We start from the raw sequence: 13,917 nt of genomic DNA, 5'->3' as shown, positions 1-13,917 counted from the left end.
CTCTGAAGAGCTGATTTGGCGTACTTTTAATGGTGTACCTTTTTCCGAAATGTATTGATATATGCCAAAAATATTTAGTAACATGCCAACTTGCTTTGCACTGTGTCAGCATCTCCGGCAAATAATGAATCGGCTTATATTTGAAAGAGGTTTGTAGATGGTTAGCTAAAGCAACTGCTGTAAACAGTAACTGTGTCCACTGCCAGCCTGCACAAGTTTGGAAAAAGGTTTTAGCAACAGCAAGGTGTGAAGATGTAAAGGAGCTGCTCAGCATCGAAGAGCTTCATCTGTCAAATATGCTGTTGGATGTTTTGGCCTTCACACCTGTACCTTACATTTCCCTGATCACAGAACTACAGCAAATAACGATCCCACACGTTTAGCTAAAATGGTAAAATCTAGAAAATTCTTAAATAGCCAAATCAGTCGTGTTATTCTGTAAGCCAACACTAAATTTAGCGCTGTGAAGCCCAGTTTCAAAGTTTCAGCATTTCTTTTTTGGAGCTATGAATGATTATATTTAGACTCACCCTCCATAGGACTGTTCTAAAGGATTGCATTGGCTCATACCAGGCTGTAAACATGAGCAGACAGGGGGCTGCTAAGTAATCAGCTCACACTAAGCAGGAACATCTCGGGCTAAATCATTAAGTCAATGTAGAGTCACTTACTGTAAACGAGTCAGTTCCCAAACTCTCATGTTAAAATGGCCAAATATGTCGCATTTTTAGAGCCTGGTACAAAAAAGTTTGAATCCTTAGACCTAAACTTTGTGACAACTACACAGAGACTGAATTTATTTTATAGCTCAACCATTGTATTAAAACTTGAAGGCGCAGGGGAATAGCAGCTTTGACAGGTGGGCCAGCACAAGCAGCTGCAGCTGATAGCTCTCTGCTCTGCCTCACCTCCACTAATTGAAACACTGAACTGGACCTTTTGACTGTTTTTGTGCTGTTGGTGCCTTTTGAAGCATTTTAATGGAATTATCTGACTAATGTTACGACTTGCTTTATGGTGCAGCCTGTACAAGAAAGGCGTGTTTCGCTCTTGATTCAAATATTTTACTATTCTGTTACTGGGCACTAATTAGCAGATATGTGTGTGTTTGTGTTGCATCCATGCAGGTTCTTGCTACGAAACTATAAACATGGTATTAGCCAAAATGCTAAAATCTGGCTTTAAAATGTGTGAGTCTGTGGAGACTGATTTGCTTTTGGGACCAACCTCAAGTGGTCATGTGACGAACTGCATGTTTGCCATTTTTTGTGTTGGCTTCCTTTTTCAATCCTGGAAAAAATCCCATTCCAGTTGTTTTATAAGCAAAATTAACAGCGCGGACCGCAGAAGCGAACAAAAGAGGCTCTGTTACAGCAGTTTGTCTGCAGAGAACGAGAGCCAGATGCCAAACAAACAGGCTAAAAAGACAATGCTGTCCCATGTTCCTTTGTCTCTGTGGTGAACTTTGGTTCTGCGTAGCATGGAGAGGGCTGTAAGCTGATAAAATCCTTGACAACGCTGCCATTTATCTCTCTGCTTTGTGCAGCTGAACACTGCAAACGCAGTTTTAAAAGACTTCAGAAAGGATCTTTAATTAGTGTTGAGACTTTACAAGACTGACAGCTGCGCTGCTGTCTATGACAAAGAATATTTATTGGCCTCAATACAGCATCATAATATACGTACAGTATTTATGACAAGTATTAAACACAACCCAGATCTTTAAAAGAGTGAGAGATCCGTTGCTGTCTTCTGCTGCTGTGATTTTGTTGAAAGCATTTCAGCTTTTTATGCCTTCATCACTCAGTTTATTTTGTTTATCTCATTCTTTCTTCTCTTGATCTGCCTCTCTGTCACTCACGGCGCTCTGCTTATTAGCTTTGTCCCATAATTGAAGTTTCATCCAGAGATTAGTCATCGAGAACAATCAGTTCTAGCGGTTGGCATCTGCCCCTCTTTCTCGTTTCTGGGCTTTCTCAGTTTGCCACCCTTTTTTTCCTCGTCGTTAAAGACTCTTTTCCACTTTCTGACTCTTCGCCTCTCTCCTTTCTTTGTCTGTCTCTGCCTGGAGCTGGGCTGCTCTATTACAACCCCAGTTTTTTCCTTCCTTCCTTCCTTCCTCCTTTCATTCTCTAGCTTTCTCTGTGGCTCTCTCCCACTCTTCATTTCCGCCTCAATCCCTCAACTCGAGCAGTCGATTCTCCCTGCACACAAAGGGATCTGTCTCTCTTTACTACACGCCACCACTGGCACAACCACCTAACCGCCACACTCAATTATTTCTGGATGCGTTCTGCCTGCAGGAACCTCCTCACATGTCAAACAGCTTCATCACAGTGCTGGGGAGGCAAACGCAACCTCTGTTTTTGGACACTGATCAAGGAGGGTCTCTCCATCAGCTCCTTTTAGCACAGTGTTCATTTGTTCCCCTATCTTCCTTTCTAAAAGCACTGTAAGCCACAGACGGGCAATGATCTGCTACAAGGCTACGAGAGAGCTGTCGATGTGAGAATTGAGAGATATTGTTGTGGTTCTGGGGGAGCTTCGATGTGGAACTCTGCTTCTCTCTGCGTGCTGCTGCGTGGGTCTATTTCTGCCACAGCAGCTTTTGCATTTCACTCGTGTCACTGTTTTCATGTCTGGTGAAGAGTTATTTGAGTGTTGCCAGTGTTGAGTGTAGCTTAGGTTTGACCTCAGTTAAATTATTACACTCTTGCAGGCACTGTGCTAATGAAGCCCCTTCAAAAACAAGCTGAAAACACTTCAGGTTTTCTAAGTGTTTGAGTTGATGACATTAAACGCTCTGTTGACCCAAATTAACAAACTTTCCACTTTATTTTATGTCCCTCATCTACATCTACACCCTCAGGGGTAGGGGTGCAGTACAAGTCAATTCATAGACAGGTACAGTCTTCACAAAGTCTTAACTGGGGCTCATTAATGTACAACAAGATCTCTATGTGTAGTTATTTGAGGGCCAAAAACGTTTCCAAGCAGTAAAGGAACAACTGTGCCATTATTTCATCCACAGTTCACCATACAACAGCACAGATCCTGTAGCACTCATATCAGACATGCATGGACAACAATCTATGATTAAAAACGGGTTTAAGAAGATCAACACAACACAACAATCTCTGAACAGACACGTAACCTGTCCAGCCGTCGATCATATGCTGACTCCCACAGTGGCGCTCAGTTAGCTTTCTTTTTTAAAGATGTAAAAAGGTGTAAAAAAAAAAAAAACAGACACACTGCCATCACCAGTGTATGAATGTGTGTGTGAATGACTGAATGTAGTGTAAAGCGCTTTGGGGTCCTTAGGGACTAAGTAAAGCGCTATACAAATGCAGGCCATTTACCATGTAAGGTCAGGAGAAGGCCTGTGTTTGACCAAAGAAAAACGATTCATTTCTCTTGTGGATTTTAAGGTTTTACTGGTTATTTAAGTTCAGTTAAGAAGATTTAATATATCTGACAGCTTTTAATGTGTATGTGTTTTCTGTAATGGTGTCACAGTGTTAGAAGCTGAGCTTTTGCTCAGTTTTTCCTCTCACAATGCAAATCAATCCATGTTTGAGTTGGCTGCAGGTCCAGATATACAGAGGTAGATTTGAGTAGAAGAGCTACATAAATATCAGTCAATTTCCAAATGTATGAATAAATATGATAATAATATATAATATAAATAAATTCTGTACCTAATTTTGACAGTTTTTTACTATTTAGCATGCATTGGATCACTAGCAAACCAGTCAGATATAGTTAGGGTTGGATTTTAACCAACAAGCCAAGTGTCAGAAACCTGAAGGAGTGGCATTTGAATCTGGTCTTTAAGTGGATGTTTTCCTTACAGTTCTTTTCATTATAATTTGTTTGGTTATACCAAAGTGGTGACAATTTTATATGACTGGTTACGTTTTAGTCTCGTAACCCGAGTCCTGCCTGTGCCTCTACACAGACCGCCAGCCTCCGGGTCGATATCAAGGGCTAAAGTCAGTTTCACTAGAGATTTAAGGCAAGTTTCCACAAATGTAAGACTATGTTTGCAACACCTCCAGGGACAAGAGAATAAAATAAGGAGCTTTTTTTGTTTCTAAGTGTAGTGATATTCGTGTCTGGAATTTTTTCCCATTGGTGTTATTTGCCCAGGCTTTGTGATATCAACCTCTGAGACGGGGCCCTCTGCCCTCGGTTGAATGAATCTCCCTTGATGCGTGATAACTGCATGAAAAAAATCACAATTTCAACAGCAACACGTCAAACAACCACTAGGCCTACTACTACTACTAGGCATACTGTGAGATTGGATTTGTGGGTGACAAAGTGAGGAAGGCTTACAACGACTTTGGTGATCTCCTGAATTTTCCTTGCAATGTTCATCCAAGCTTAAAGTGGACCACACCAGCAGCTGTAGCTGAAAGCTTATACCAAACGATTTCACCAGTTTATGGATACAACCACGCCATCTACTCCAGATATGGTTATGTATGGGTCCAAAAACCATCAACACTTAAGTCTCGTAGCTAAAGGAACCTACAGTAGGAAATATTACAAACCTCAGTATGTTTGAAACATGCTGGTCGGTATTCTCTTCGTCCGCATGGCTACTTGTTGCTTTCTGTTCCATTTGCCCGAACTGAACTTGGTAGAAGAGCTTTTGTCCATTTAGCACCCTCGGCCTGGAACAAACTGCAGAAGGAATGGAAAATGACTGAATTCATTTCATTAAGTGCTTTTAAATCTAAACTACGAATCCTTGAGGCCAAGTCCATAACATGTAACTGTTTCAATTAGATTGATTGTCATTTTAACTGACTTTTTTATTTGAATTTTATTGAATTTTATTTTTATTTTATTTGTATTCTTTCACTTATTGTTGCATGTGTGTTGTTGCTGCCTGTGTTTGAGTAATTTCTGTAACTGTGAGACATCTGCTGCTGCCTATCTTGGCCAGGTCTCCCTTGAAAAAGAGGTTTTTAATCTCAATGGGATCTTCCTGGTTAAATAAAGGTTATCACACTGACACGAAGTATTCTTCATGCTGAACATGAATGTTGATGCGGTTTTTACTCTTCTGTTCACTGGACAAGTTTGCTTCCTTATTTGGGATTGGCACAAGAGAAACTAGTTTCAGTGTAATGAAAGAGCATTTTGTGCCATGAACAGGAAGTTGAAGTACGGATCATTATTTTGAGTGATAGGCACGATCAGTTCATTGCCTGTTTTGTTGCTTCATGTTGACAGTATAGTTTATGGCCAACCATATTCTCTCACCCCAACCGGTCACGGCAGATGGCCCCGCCCCTCCCTGAGCCTGGTTCTGCCGGAGGTTTCTTCCTGTTAAAAGGGAGTTTTTCCTTCTCACTGTTGCCAAAGTGCTGCTCATAGGGATTCATTCTTTAAAAAATTCTTTAAAAAATAAACATATGTGGCTGTCATTAAACTTCCATCTCAATGGTTGCTTATTCTCATGTATGTATGTTACCCATCACATTTATACCTGAGCATGTGTCATCCTTCAAAGCTCCCGTGGTTTTCTTCAGATCTTTCGCCACCGCTCCCAGATCAGCTGTCACTTCCTGTAAAGTTTCTCCTCCTTCGTATTGATGCCTTCGTCTACGTGCCTTTCCTCACAGGAATTTGTTATTGTGGGGAGTCCACATCGCACATGACATTTGACATCAGTCATCGAGCCCCCTCTCGCTCCCAGTGGAGAACATCTCACAGCTATAGGTAATGGGGCTGAGATGAGAGCTGAGAGTAGGAGAGGCAGCTCGTGTCTTTAATGGCTCCCTAAACGGCAGGTTCCTCATTTTAAAGAAGGCCTGTCGAGGATTTTATTTCGACTTGTCACTGTGAGACTAATTGATAGAGGAACGGTTTTCTTCTACTTCTACTGACATTTTCTAACAACCATTTTCCCCGCTGCCTTTTTTGAGGTATTATGGCTGAGAACTCTTATTATATAGGTCCATATTGCTTTGAGACTAGAATAATTTGATTATTTTTAAATATATGTCTGTAATCGTGGCGTCGGCAATCTTGGTTTCATGGCACTTGATGCACGGAGAACCCTGCAAGAGTGATTTAGTGTGTTTTTTGTGGTTCGTTTGTTTTAAATGAAATTATGGAGTTCATCAACATCTAATAAGCCATAGGAAAGCCTAAAGAAGTGAGGGGGTGTGTAAGAAAAGGAGAAAATGGGAGTAGGGAATTTGTTTTTGGTTTTCTTTCTTTGTAATGGCTTTGGGCAGGAACATCTATTTACTGGGTGAACCTTCAAAATAGATTACTTTTTCTCTTTTTCCACAAACGCCAATTTCCAGGGCTGAAAAACGAAAGCCAGCTTTCAGACGTGTCAAAATCTGCAGTTCGTCTAATGGCCCCTTGAGGCTGTCAACAATTCGTACAGACTCCAGCGTTAAAATGCGAAACTTTATAGCCCTAAAAATCTACAGAATGGTTTTTGGGATCTATCCATACCCTTTCATAGATCATATTAAAAATCTGATATATTTTCTGTGTTCTATAGCGAGTACAGGGTTTATTATATTTTATTTATATTTTTATCTACATTTCACACAGCGTACTGGCATGTTCAGAATTTCCATATATATAGTATATATTTCTTTAAGTGCCTTTTCTGTTTTCTGTCTTGCAACAAGCCCTCTCAATTATCTTTGTGCTCTTGGTGCCTTTGGAAGCATTTTGATGGGATTAGCTGAACAATAACATGACCTGCTGGTTTTTATCACTCGGTTATCATCTGCATTAAGTCTGTGACTTACACTGACAGCCCAAACTAGCAGCCTAAACTTGTTAGCACTCTTTTGTGCCTGTGTAGTCGTTGCCTGCTCAAAAAAACAAGCATCACAAAGGCCAAAATACTAACGCTGAGCCTTTAAAGTATGGCCACCAGCGAGGAGGTGCTACACCTGAACGTCTACAGCGTCCGCTCCTTCCTCATTAACTGTTTTATGCTTCTTTTGTTTTCGCAGCTCTCCTATGGTTCCAGCTCACCAGCCCTGTCCAACCGCCAGCGTTTCCCGACATTCTTCCGCACGCACCCGTCAGCCACCCTTCACAACCCCACCAGGGTGCAGCTCTTCAAGAAGTGGAAGTGGACTCGTATCGCCACCATTCAGCAGACCACTGAAGTCTTCACTTCCGTCAGTACCTTTAATCTTCATCACTCTTTTGTCTTCAGCTCTCTCTTCTTGCTTGCTCACTCCTGGCTTTATGGCCTGAGCCTGGCTGCTTGCTTGCCAGCCTCTGAATGTTTGTTTATGAGCAGGCCAAGCTATACACCTTTAAGCAATCTCTCCTGGCGATTGATGGAGGATTTTTTTTAAAGTAATTTGTTGGAGTATTGCTTGTGAGAAATATTGATCTGGCAGGACACTCTCCTAGCCATAGCGATCGATACCAGCGTCACTTGGGTTGGTGGAGGTTAATGATTCTGCTCGCTCTTTCTTTCCTCCCGCTTCTCGCATTCTTCTTCTTTCCAGTCATGTCTTTGTCAAAAAATCTATTCTCTCCCATGCTGTCTTGTTGTTATTTATCATACATGCCCACAGTCTCCATCCCTCTCTTGGTGTTTCTCATGTACACTTCAGATTTATTTATTTCCCCCCCTCTGGACTTAGCTGCATTTCTTTTGTCTTTCTGTGTAATCTCAACCTGCCTTCTCTCTTCATCTCTCTGTTCGGCCGCCTCTCTAACCTCCTCTTCCTCCCCCCTCCCTGTCTGTCTTCGTCTGTCCTTCCCTTTCATGTGGCAGACTCTGGATGATCTGGAGCAGAGGGTGAAGGAGGCAGGCATCGAGATCAGCGTTCGCCAGAGTTTCCTCACCGACCCGGCTGTCGCTGTCAAGAACCTCAAGGTGCTTTGATTAAAAATTCACCTCAGCTGCTGGTCGTCTCGCTCCCCCCCTCCTCTCCCCCTCTCCTTTCTCCTCTGGCTCACAGCTGCACACGATGCCATTAGCATAGAGGCGATTTGATAGAGGAAATTAATGCGCCATGCTAATTAGCAGCTCCCGAACAGCAGCATGTGCCATCCTGTGAAGCGGCAAGACTTTGGCACATTGTGCTGCCACATCAGACTGCACTACTGAAGTTCTATTGTTGCTGCTGATGTAACTAAGCAATGTTTTGTTATGATTTGATGCAGCGCCAGGATGCTCGGATCATCGTGGGGCTCTTTTATGAGACCGAAGCACGGAAGGTGTTTTGTGAGGTTGGTACCTTTTCCCTGCTCAATTGATCCCAGAACGCCCAACCTGACTGGCTATTAGAAGAAATTGAGCTCTGTAATGGGCTCTTTGAATGTCTGAATGAACATCCTTGTTTGGCAGCGATACAACACGCTCAACTGGGAATAATTTATCTTTCTCTTCATCCTTCTGTGCTGCAGGTGTTCAAGGAGAAGCTCTACGGGAAGAAGCATGTGTGGTTCCTGATAGGCTGGTACGCAGACAACTGGTTTAAGATCAAAGACCCGGCCATCAACTGCACAGTCGAGAACATGACGGAGGCCGTGGAGGGTCACGTGACCACTGAGATCGTCATGCTGAATCCTGAAACTGTCCGTGGAGTCTCCAACATGGTGGGAATGCAAATCGCTCCTCTATTTAATGCATTAAAGAGATTAGTTGTATTAATCAGGGAAAACATGTGTAGCTTGATCGACAAATAATGAGTGTTGGTAACTGGATTACAGAGAAAACATCGCAATTCAAAGTAATTAAGGCAATTTGATTGAACGATGGTGTTTAATGAGCTTATAATGACATTAAATAGAGCTCACCTGTTCTTTGTCCAGCACTTTGGGGATCCGGTAACACATACAATGCTTTGGTTCATGTCTACAAACTGATGACATTCCCATCAGCCTCGCCTGTGCTTTTGTTGATTAGCAAAAACACAGATTTATACTTCTTGGCTGCCACCAACTTCTTTGAAATGTTTCAATATTCATATTTAAAGTATTGAAACTTGATAAATTTCCAGCCAATTTTCCAGCTTTGTGGTTTGTGGCAAATGCCAGATATAGCAGCGATTCAGCTATAGATAGTAACAGCTGTCAGGAGATGGCTCCCGACAGCTCTGATGGAGTTCGGGACATGACCTTGGTGCAGTTGCTGTAACAGATTATTGAATTGTAAAACCTTAACTCTAACTGTGTGACAACTCACCTGCATGAGTTCCAGAAAAGTAGATTGTGATTAAGCGTAAGGTCCTCACAAATCCTGTCTGTGTTGGGAAAAGGCCTAATTCATAGTTATGAATATTTAATGAAGTTAGCGCTGTTGTGCCGTGCGCACAAATGTGTGTAAATCTGCACAACTCCGATGCTTTGGAAACGTGCAGGTATTTAATGAAGTCAAACAGCTGGAAGCTGGAAGGGCGCTTTGAGGCTTAATATTATTTGGCATGTTTGTTTGGGCAGCGTGAGAGAGTGCAAGAGTGAAGTCAAAAGTGCCAGAACTGTGAGAGTTGGCAAACCTGCATAAAAATGTAATAGAAAAGGAAAGATTTTTATTTTTAATCTCTTTTCCTTTCCTACACTCATAAGGCAGATTCAGGATGCTCTGCTCCTTTGCGAGACGTGGTCCAGATCAGATGGGTGCAGTACGCACCAGGTGTCAAAACCAGCTGTACCAAAAATCGGGGAATGTAGAACTGTTGAAAACATAACACGAGGGAGCGTCACTTCACTCATGCCACACCCGTCTCCTTGGAAATCTGTGCGTGCAGACAGATCTCGACACTCGCATCTGCTTCCTGGCACGACAGCTGAGGTTTTAAGACAGACGGGTGTGCAGAATGTTCTTTTTGTCTGGGCTCTAAAACAAAACCACCGCTAACATCAAGTAATATTTCATCTTAAAGTTAGCTGGAGGAGCTGTAGCTGGAGGATTTGTTGCAGACTGTGTATTAAAGTGGGGATAATGATGTAAGTGTACACGGCCACGGCAAACAGCGCATGTGGGAGGGTTAACTCACGTGTACAGTACAGATGTGCGCCTGATGTGAAGCGCCCTAAAAAAGTCCAGGCACATTCATTTTTCCTTCTTTTTTTCCTCAGTTCAATACCTTCATATCATTTTGTGACGTCCCCAGTTTGCACATAACCACATCTTTCACCTGACTTTACATTTGTGAGTGAGGTCCACATACCTACATGGTGCGAGATAAATGGGCAGTCAAAGCCCCAACAAGTTCTGCTTTGAACGGCATGCAATAATGAAAGTCTTTTTGCCATTGTGACAAACAATCATCAGAAACTCGCAGTGCATGACGCGTTGCCCACTTCTCTGTTCATTGGTCACAGTTTAAGGTTGCCCTGTTCCCAAAGTATTTCCAAACTGACTCTACTGGAAATCGCTGGGTCACAAATGCCATCATTACAACTATATCACCACAGTTGTTCTTGCTGGCCTAAATGTTCCCTCTGCTGGCCTACAGCATTGCATTTTATAATTTTGAAATGCTGTTAACGTCTCATTTTTATAAAAAATATATATAGAAAACAGCCTAAAAGAGCTGCTAGTTGTTTGTGGTCTCTGTATGCTCCTCTTTTCTCTCTTCTCTTCCCGTCACCCCACCACCACCAGTCGCAGCAGATGGCTGCTCCTCGCTGAGCCTGGAGGTCTCTTCCTGTTAAAAGGGAGCCGTTCCTTCCCTCCATCACTGTGTCAATAAAACTCAATGGAGAAAAAGACTTTTAAAAAAATGAAAAGGACCAAACAAGTGGTACTGATATCAGTCGGTTTGTGCTCTGTTCTACTAATTGGAGTCTGTCTCTTTCCTTGAATTAACAGTGTATGCATAATATAATCAAATCGAACCACACCTGAAATCTTTACCTGGAGATGCACTTAGTGCTCTTTAAAGGCACTTCCTCTGTTTAAATATAGTTCACACCTGTCAACACAATTTGAACACAACCAGCGTGACTTAATGTCCAAAAATCCTGGGCATGGTGTTTAAGCAATGTTAACTGAAGTTGGTCTATGGCCAGGACTTAGTGTGACGTAATGTCATTTTCCTGTAATGCTGCTGTGAGTCAACCAGGAAAGTCATTAAGAGGTGGCCTAGGAAAAGGCGAAGCTTCCTGAGGAAAAACGGGAAAGATTAGAAGAAATATTGGAAGTGAAAACAGCAGCTGCACTCATCTGAAAACATTCACGTTTTAGTTAAAATATGCAGAGAGTAATTACAAAAAGTATTTTATTAATGAAATTAAAGCGATTAAAGCATTTTTGGCTCTTTTTTAAATTGCTTTAAATGTAATTTAATTTGCTCGCACCGCAGCTTCAGGCGATCGCTTGTAAATAAACAGCTGTGATGACTTCCTCCTGTCCTGTTGATGTGTATTCTGAGCCGTCATTCATTCACTGTTGCCAGGTTTCAGCTCTTATATATCTGGATCCTCATGAGGCACGAGTTATTTCAGGAACGGCTGGCATGTTAAGAACAATAAAGTCATAGCTTCAGTGAACTTTGCATGACCTGAATCGATAATGTGTTTGCTAAACTGCTGAGAATGCCTGGGAGTTTATGCATTTAAATTATCAGCAGCTCGCTTTTTCTCATTTTTGTCCGACGCTCATTTAGCTTCTCAGGTGCAGTCGCTCTCCTCTGTTTACCTGCTCTAATCCTCTTACGCCGTCTCTTCTTCTCTCCCTTTTCCCTTTTTTCTTCGACCTTCTCCGACTCTGCCGGTCTGTCGTGGATCATCCCGTCATTCTTCTTGTTTACCCATCTCTCCTTTACCATTTCCTCGTCCTGCCTTTTCTCACCACCACCCTCCCCTCCATCCCTTCCTCCTTCCCTTGCACTTCATCAGCAGCTGTTGTTTATATTCATACAGCACCTGCCACTACCTGCTGCTTTAGCTGTTGACGAGTGCTGCTCAACGGGCGATAAGAATTACAGCCAGAACTCCTGCTCCCTGTCCGTCTATTCAAATTCAATTTCTAAGTTTGAAATTGGCATAGCACTCTTAGATAGAGCACTCAGATTAAACTACTATGCCAATACTGCAGGGTCTGCAAAGCACATTGTCAGCTAGTTTTCAGAAGGCAGTGGCAGATTTAAATGCCAAATGCCAAGGTGGAATTTCAATTAGATGAATTTGACATAAGTGAATTGGAGTGCGTGTAGGCCTAATTGGCCTCAAAGAATCCACAGAGACACAATGATGAATGGTAGCAATAATTTCCCATTGCGCGTGTATCCAGGCTTTCAGCGGGAGATAATTTTGATTGGTGTTTAATCACAAAATGAGTTCTAAACTCAAATGCTTGTGAGAAAAGGAAAAAGTTGGCCTGTCTTAAGATTACTGTAAGAGTGTAGCAAAGCAATAAAGATGCCTGGGGATCAACCGCAACCAAAGAAAGAGATGTGACAGATATGTGTGATACAGTTAACGATCAGCTTCCTCACCAAAGGTTAGATGAGACGACTAACAGGGCACATAAATGAATATGAGGATGGAGATTTTCTTTTTTCTTTGTACAATAACTTTCAATAAATAAAAATGTTACTTTCCCACTATGAATCTCTTCCGAGTTGCAGTTGCTTAATTACGTGGAGTCGGGTGGAATTTAGTTTCTTTTGAAGTCGCTTTATTTTTGATCCTTCGTTAAGGGCTCTGTTCCAGAGAGCAGGTTTCATGAAGATTCAGTTTTTTAACCCTGAGATGAAGCTCCGGGGTTTCTGTTCCAGAAAGAGAGCTAAGTTAAACTTTAAGTCGGTTACCATGGTAACTGACTCTGTGAACCTCATCGGCTTGCCTGGTTTCTTCAGCGAGCTCTGAGTTTCTCTGTGACTCCTCCCCTCCTGAGCAGGAGGGGACAGCTGGTTCCCACCTCAACCAGATTTTTGTACTTTTTTTCTTGTACATTTCCCACCTGCCACCTTTCTTTTTCTTCTCACATCCACTCATTCCTGCGTATTATTTTTAACGACTGATCAAGTTTAATGATTCCCAGGCTTCCGGGAAAAGGTGCTGGAGCTCCTGATGGGTTGTCTATCACTGCAAAGGAAGTGATTTTTGGTACCAGAAGCTTTCTATGAGCTTTTTATTAGTTTTTTTTTTTTTTTTTTTTAAATTTATGTGATTTGTAAATGGTCAATACTTGGACCATGAAATCTTGGAATTAATGGTAAATGGTAAATGGTAAATGGCCTGCATTTGTATAGCGCTTTTCTAGTCCCTAAGGACCCCAAAGCGCTTTACACTACATTCAGTCATTCACCCATTCACACACAATATGCAGATATTCTGAGTAGACAGAATATCTGCATATTCTGTCTACTCAAGTACCCTGGAGGCTAAATCACCAGACTAGCACATGATAAGCTTAGATGGGCATACATTTGCATAAATAGGGAAAACACAAGTAAAATCTTGTTTGATAAATCCAAACATGTTTTTCAGGGAGTTCTGTGTTTCATAAGTCTTTAGAAACACATAGCGGTTAGCTTAGCCGACACAGCTCTGAATGCCAGAAGGCTATTCTGTTTAGAAAAGTAAAAGATCAATTATTTAGGGTCCTGTCCACATGAGGGGTATTGAAAGGGTCCAAGTGCCCCTATGCCCAGCTCTACTGCCCCTCAAAAGCCCCTCTGGCTCGCCCAAGTACCCTCTAGCCAGCACAAGAGGCCCTATGGTTAGCACAGATGCTAATCCTGTGTGATCCTAAAGCATAACTCCACCATTAAAGTGGGGCCCACTCCTGACATGATGCTATTTGCTATGCACCCTTCCTCTTGTTAGCATATATTTTGGCAGACAGATATCAGTTCAGGTTGGCTGCACATAGAAGGAGCTTTTTTTATTTCATCATGGTAGAAGCAGTATTTATTTATTCTGAACCAAATTTATTTTTAACACTCCAATCTC

At 42.1% G+C, this 13,917-nt stretch overlaps 1 protein-coding gene across 5 annotated transcripts in view; it reads left to right on the top strand.

Annotated features, from left to right (window-relative positions):
• Positions 1-13,917, top strand: part of gabbr1a (gamma-aminobutyric acid (GABA) B receptor, 1a) — a 128,280-nt gene that overhangs the window by 65,170 nt on the left and 49,193 nt on the right. For all 5 annotated transcript variants that reach the window (XM_085292710.1, XM_085292711.1, XM_085292713.1 and 2 more), the window contains 4 exons: positions 7,002-7,172; positions 7,784-7,885; positions 8,176-8,241; positions 8,419-8,610. In XM_085292710.1, the coding sequence (XP_085148836.1) occupies positions 7,002-7,172; positions 7,784-7,885; positions 8,176-8,241; positions 8,419-8,610 (531 nt within the window). The remainder of the gene's footprint in view (positions 1-7,001; positions 7,173-7,783; positions 7,886-8,175; positions 8,242-8,418; positions 8,611-13,917) is intronic.

Source organism: Mchenga conophoros, linkage group LG11 (genome assembly GCF_057382185.1).
Source record: "Mchenga conophoros isolate Kocher_MC1m ecotype Shallow Benthic linkage group LG11, M_conophoros_male_GT1.1, whole genome shotgun sequence".
Classification (NCBI taxonomy): Eukaryota; Metazoa; Chordata; class Actinopteri; order Cichliformes; family Cichlidae; genus Mchenga; species Mchenga conophoros.
Note: the sequence above shows the minus strand (reverse complement) of the source record. Positions and strands in the feature narration are given on the sequence as shown.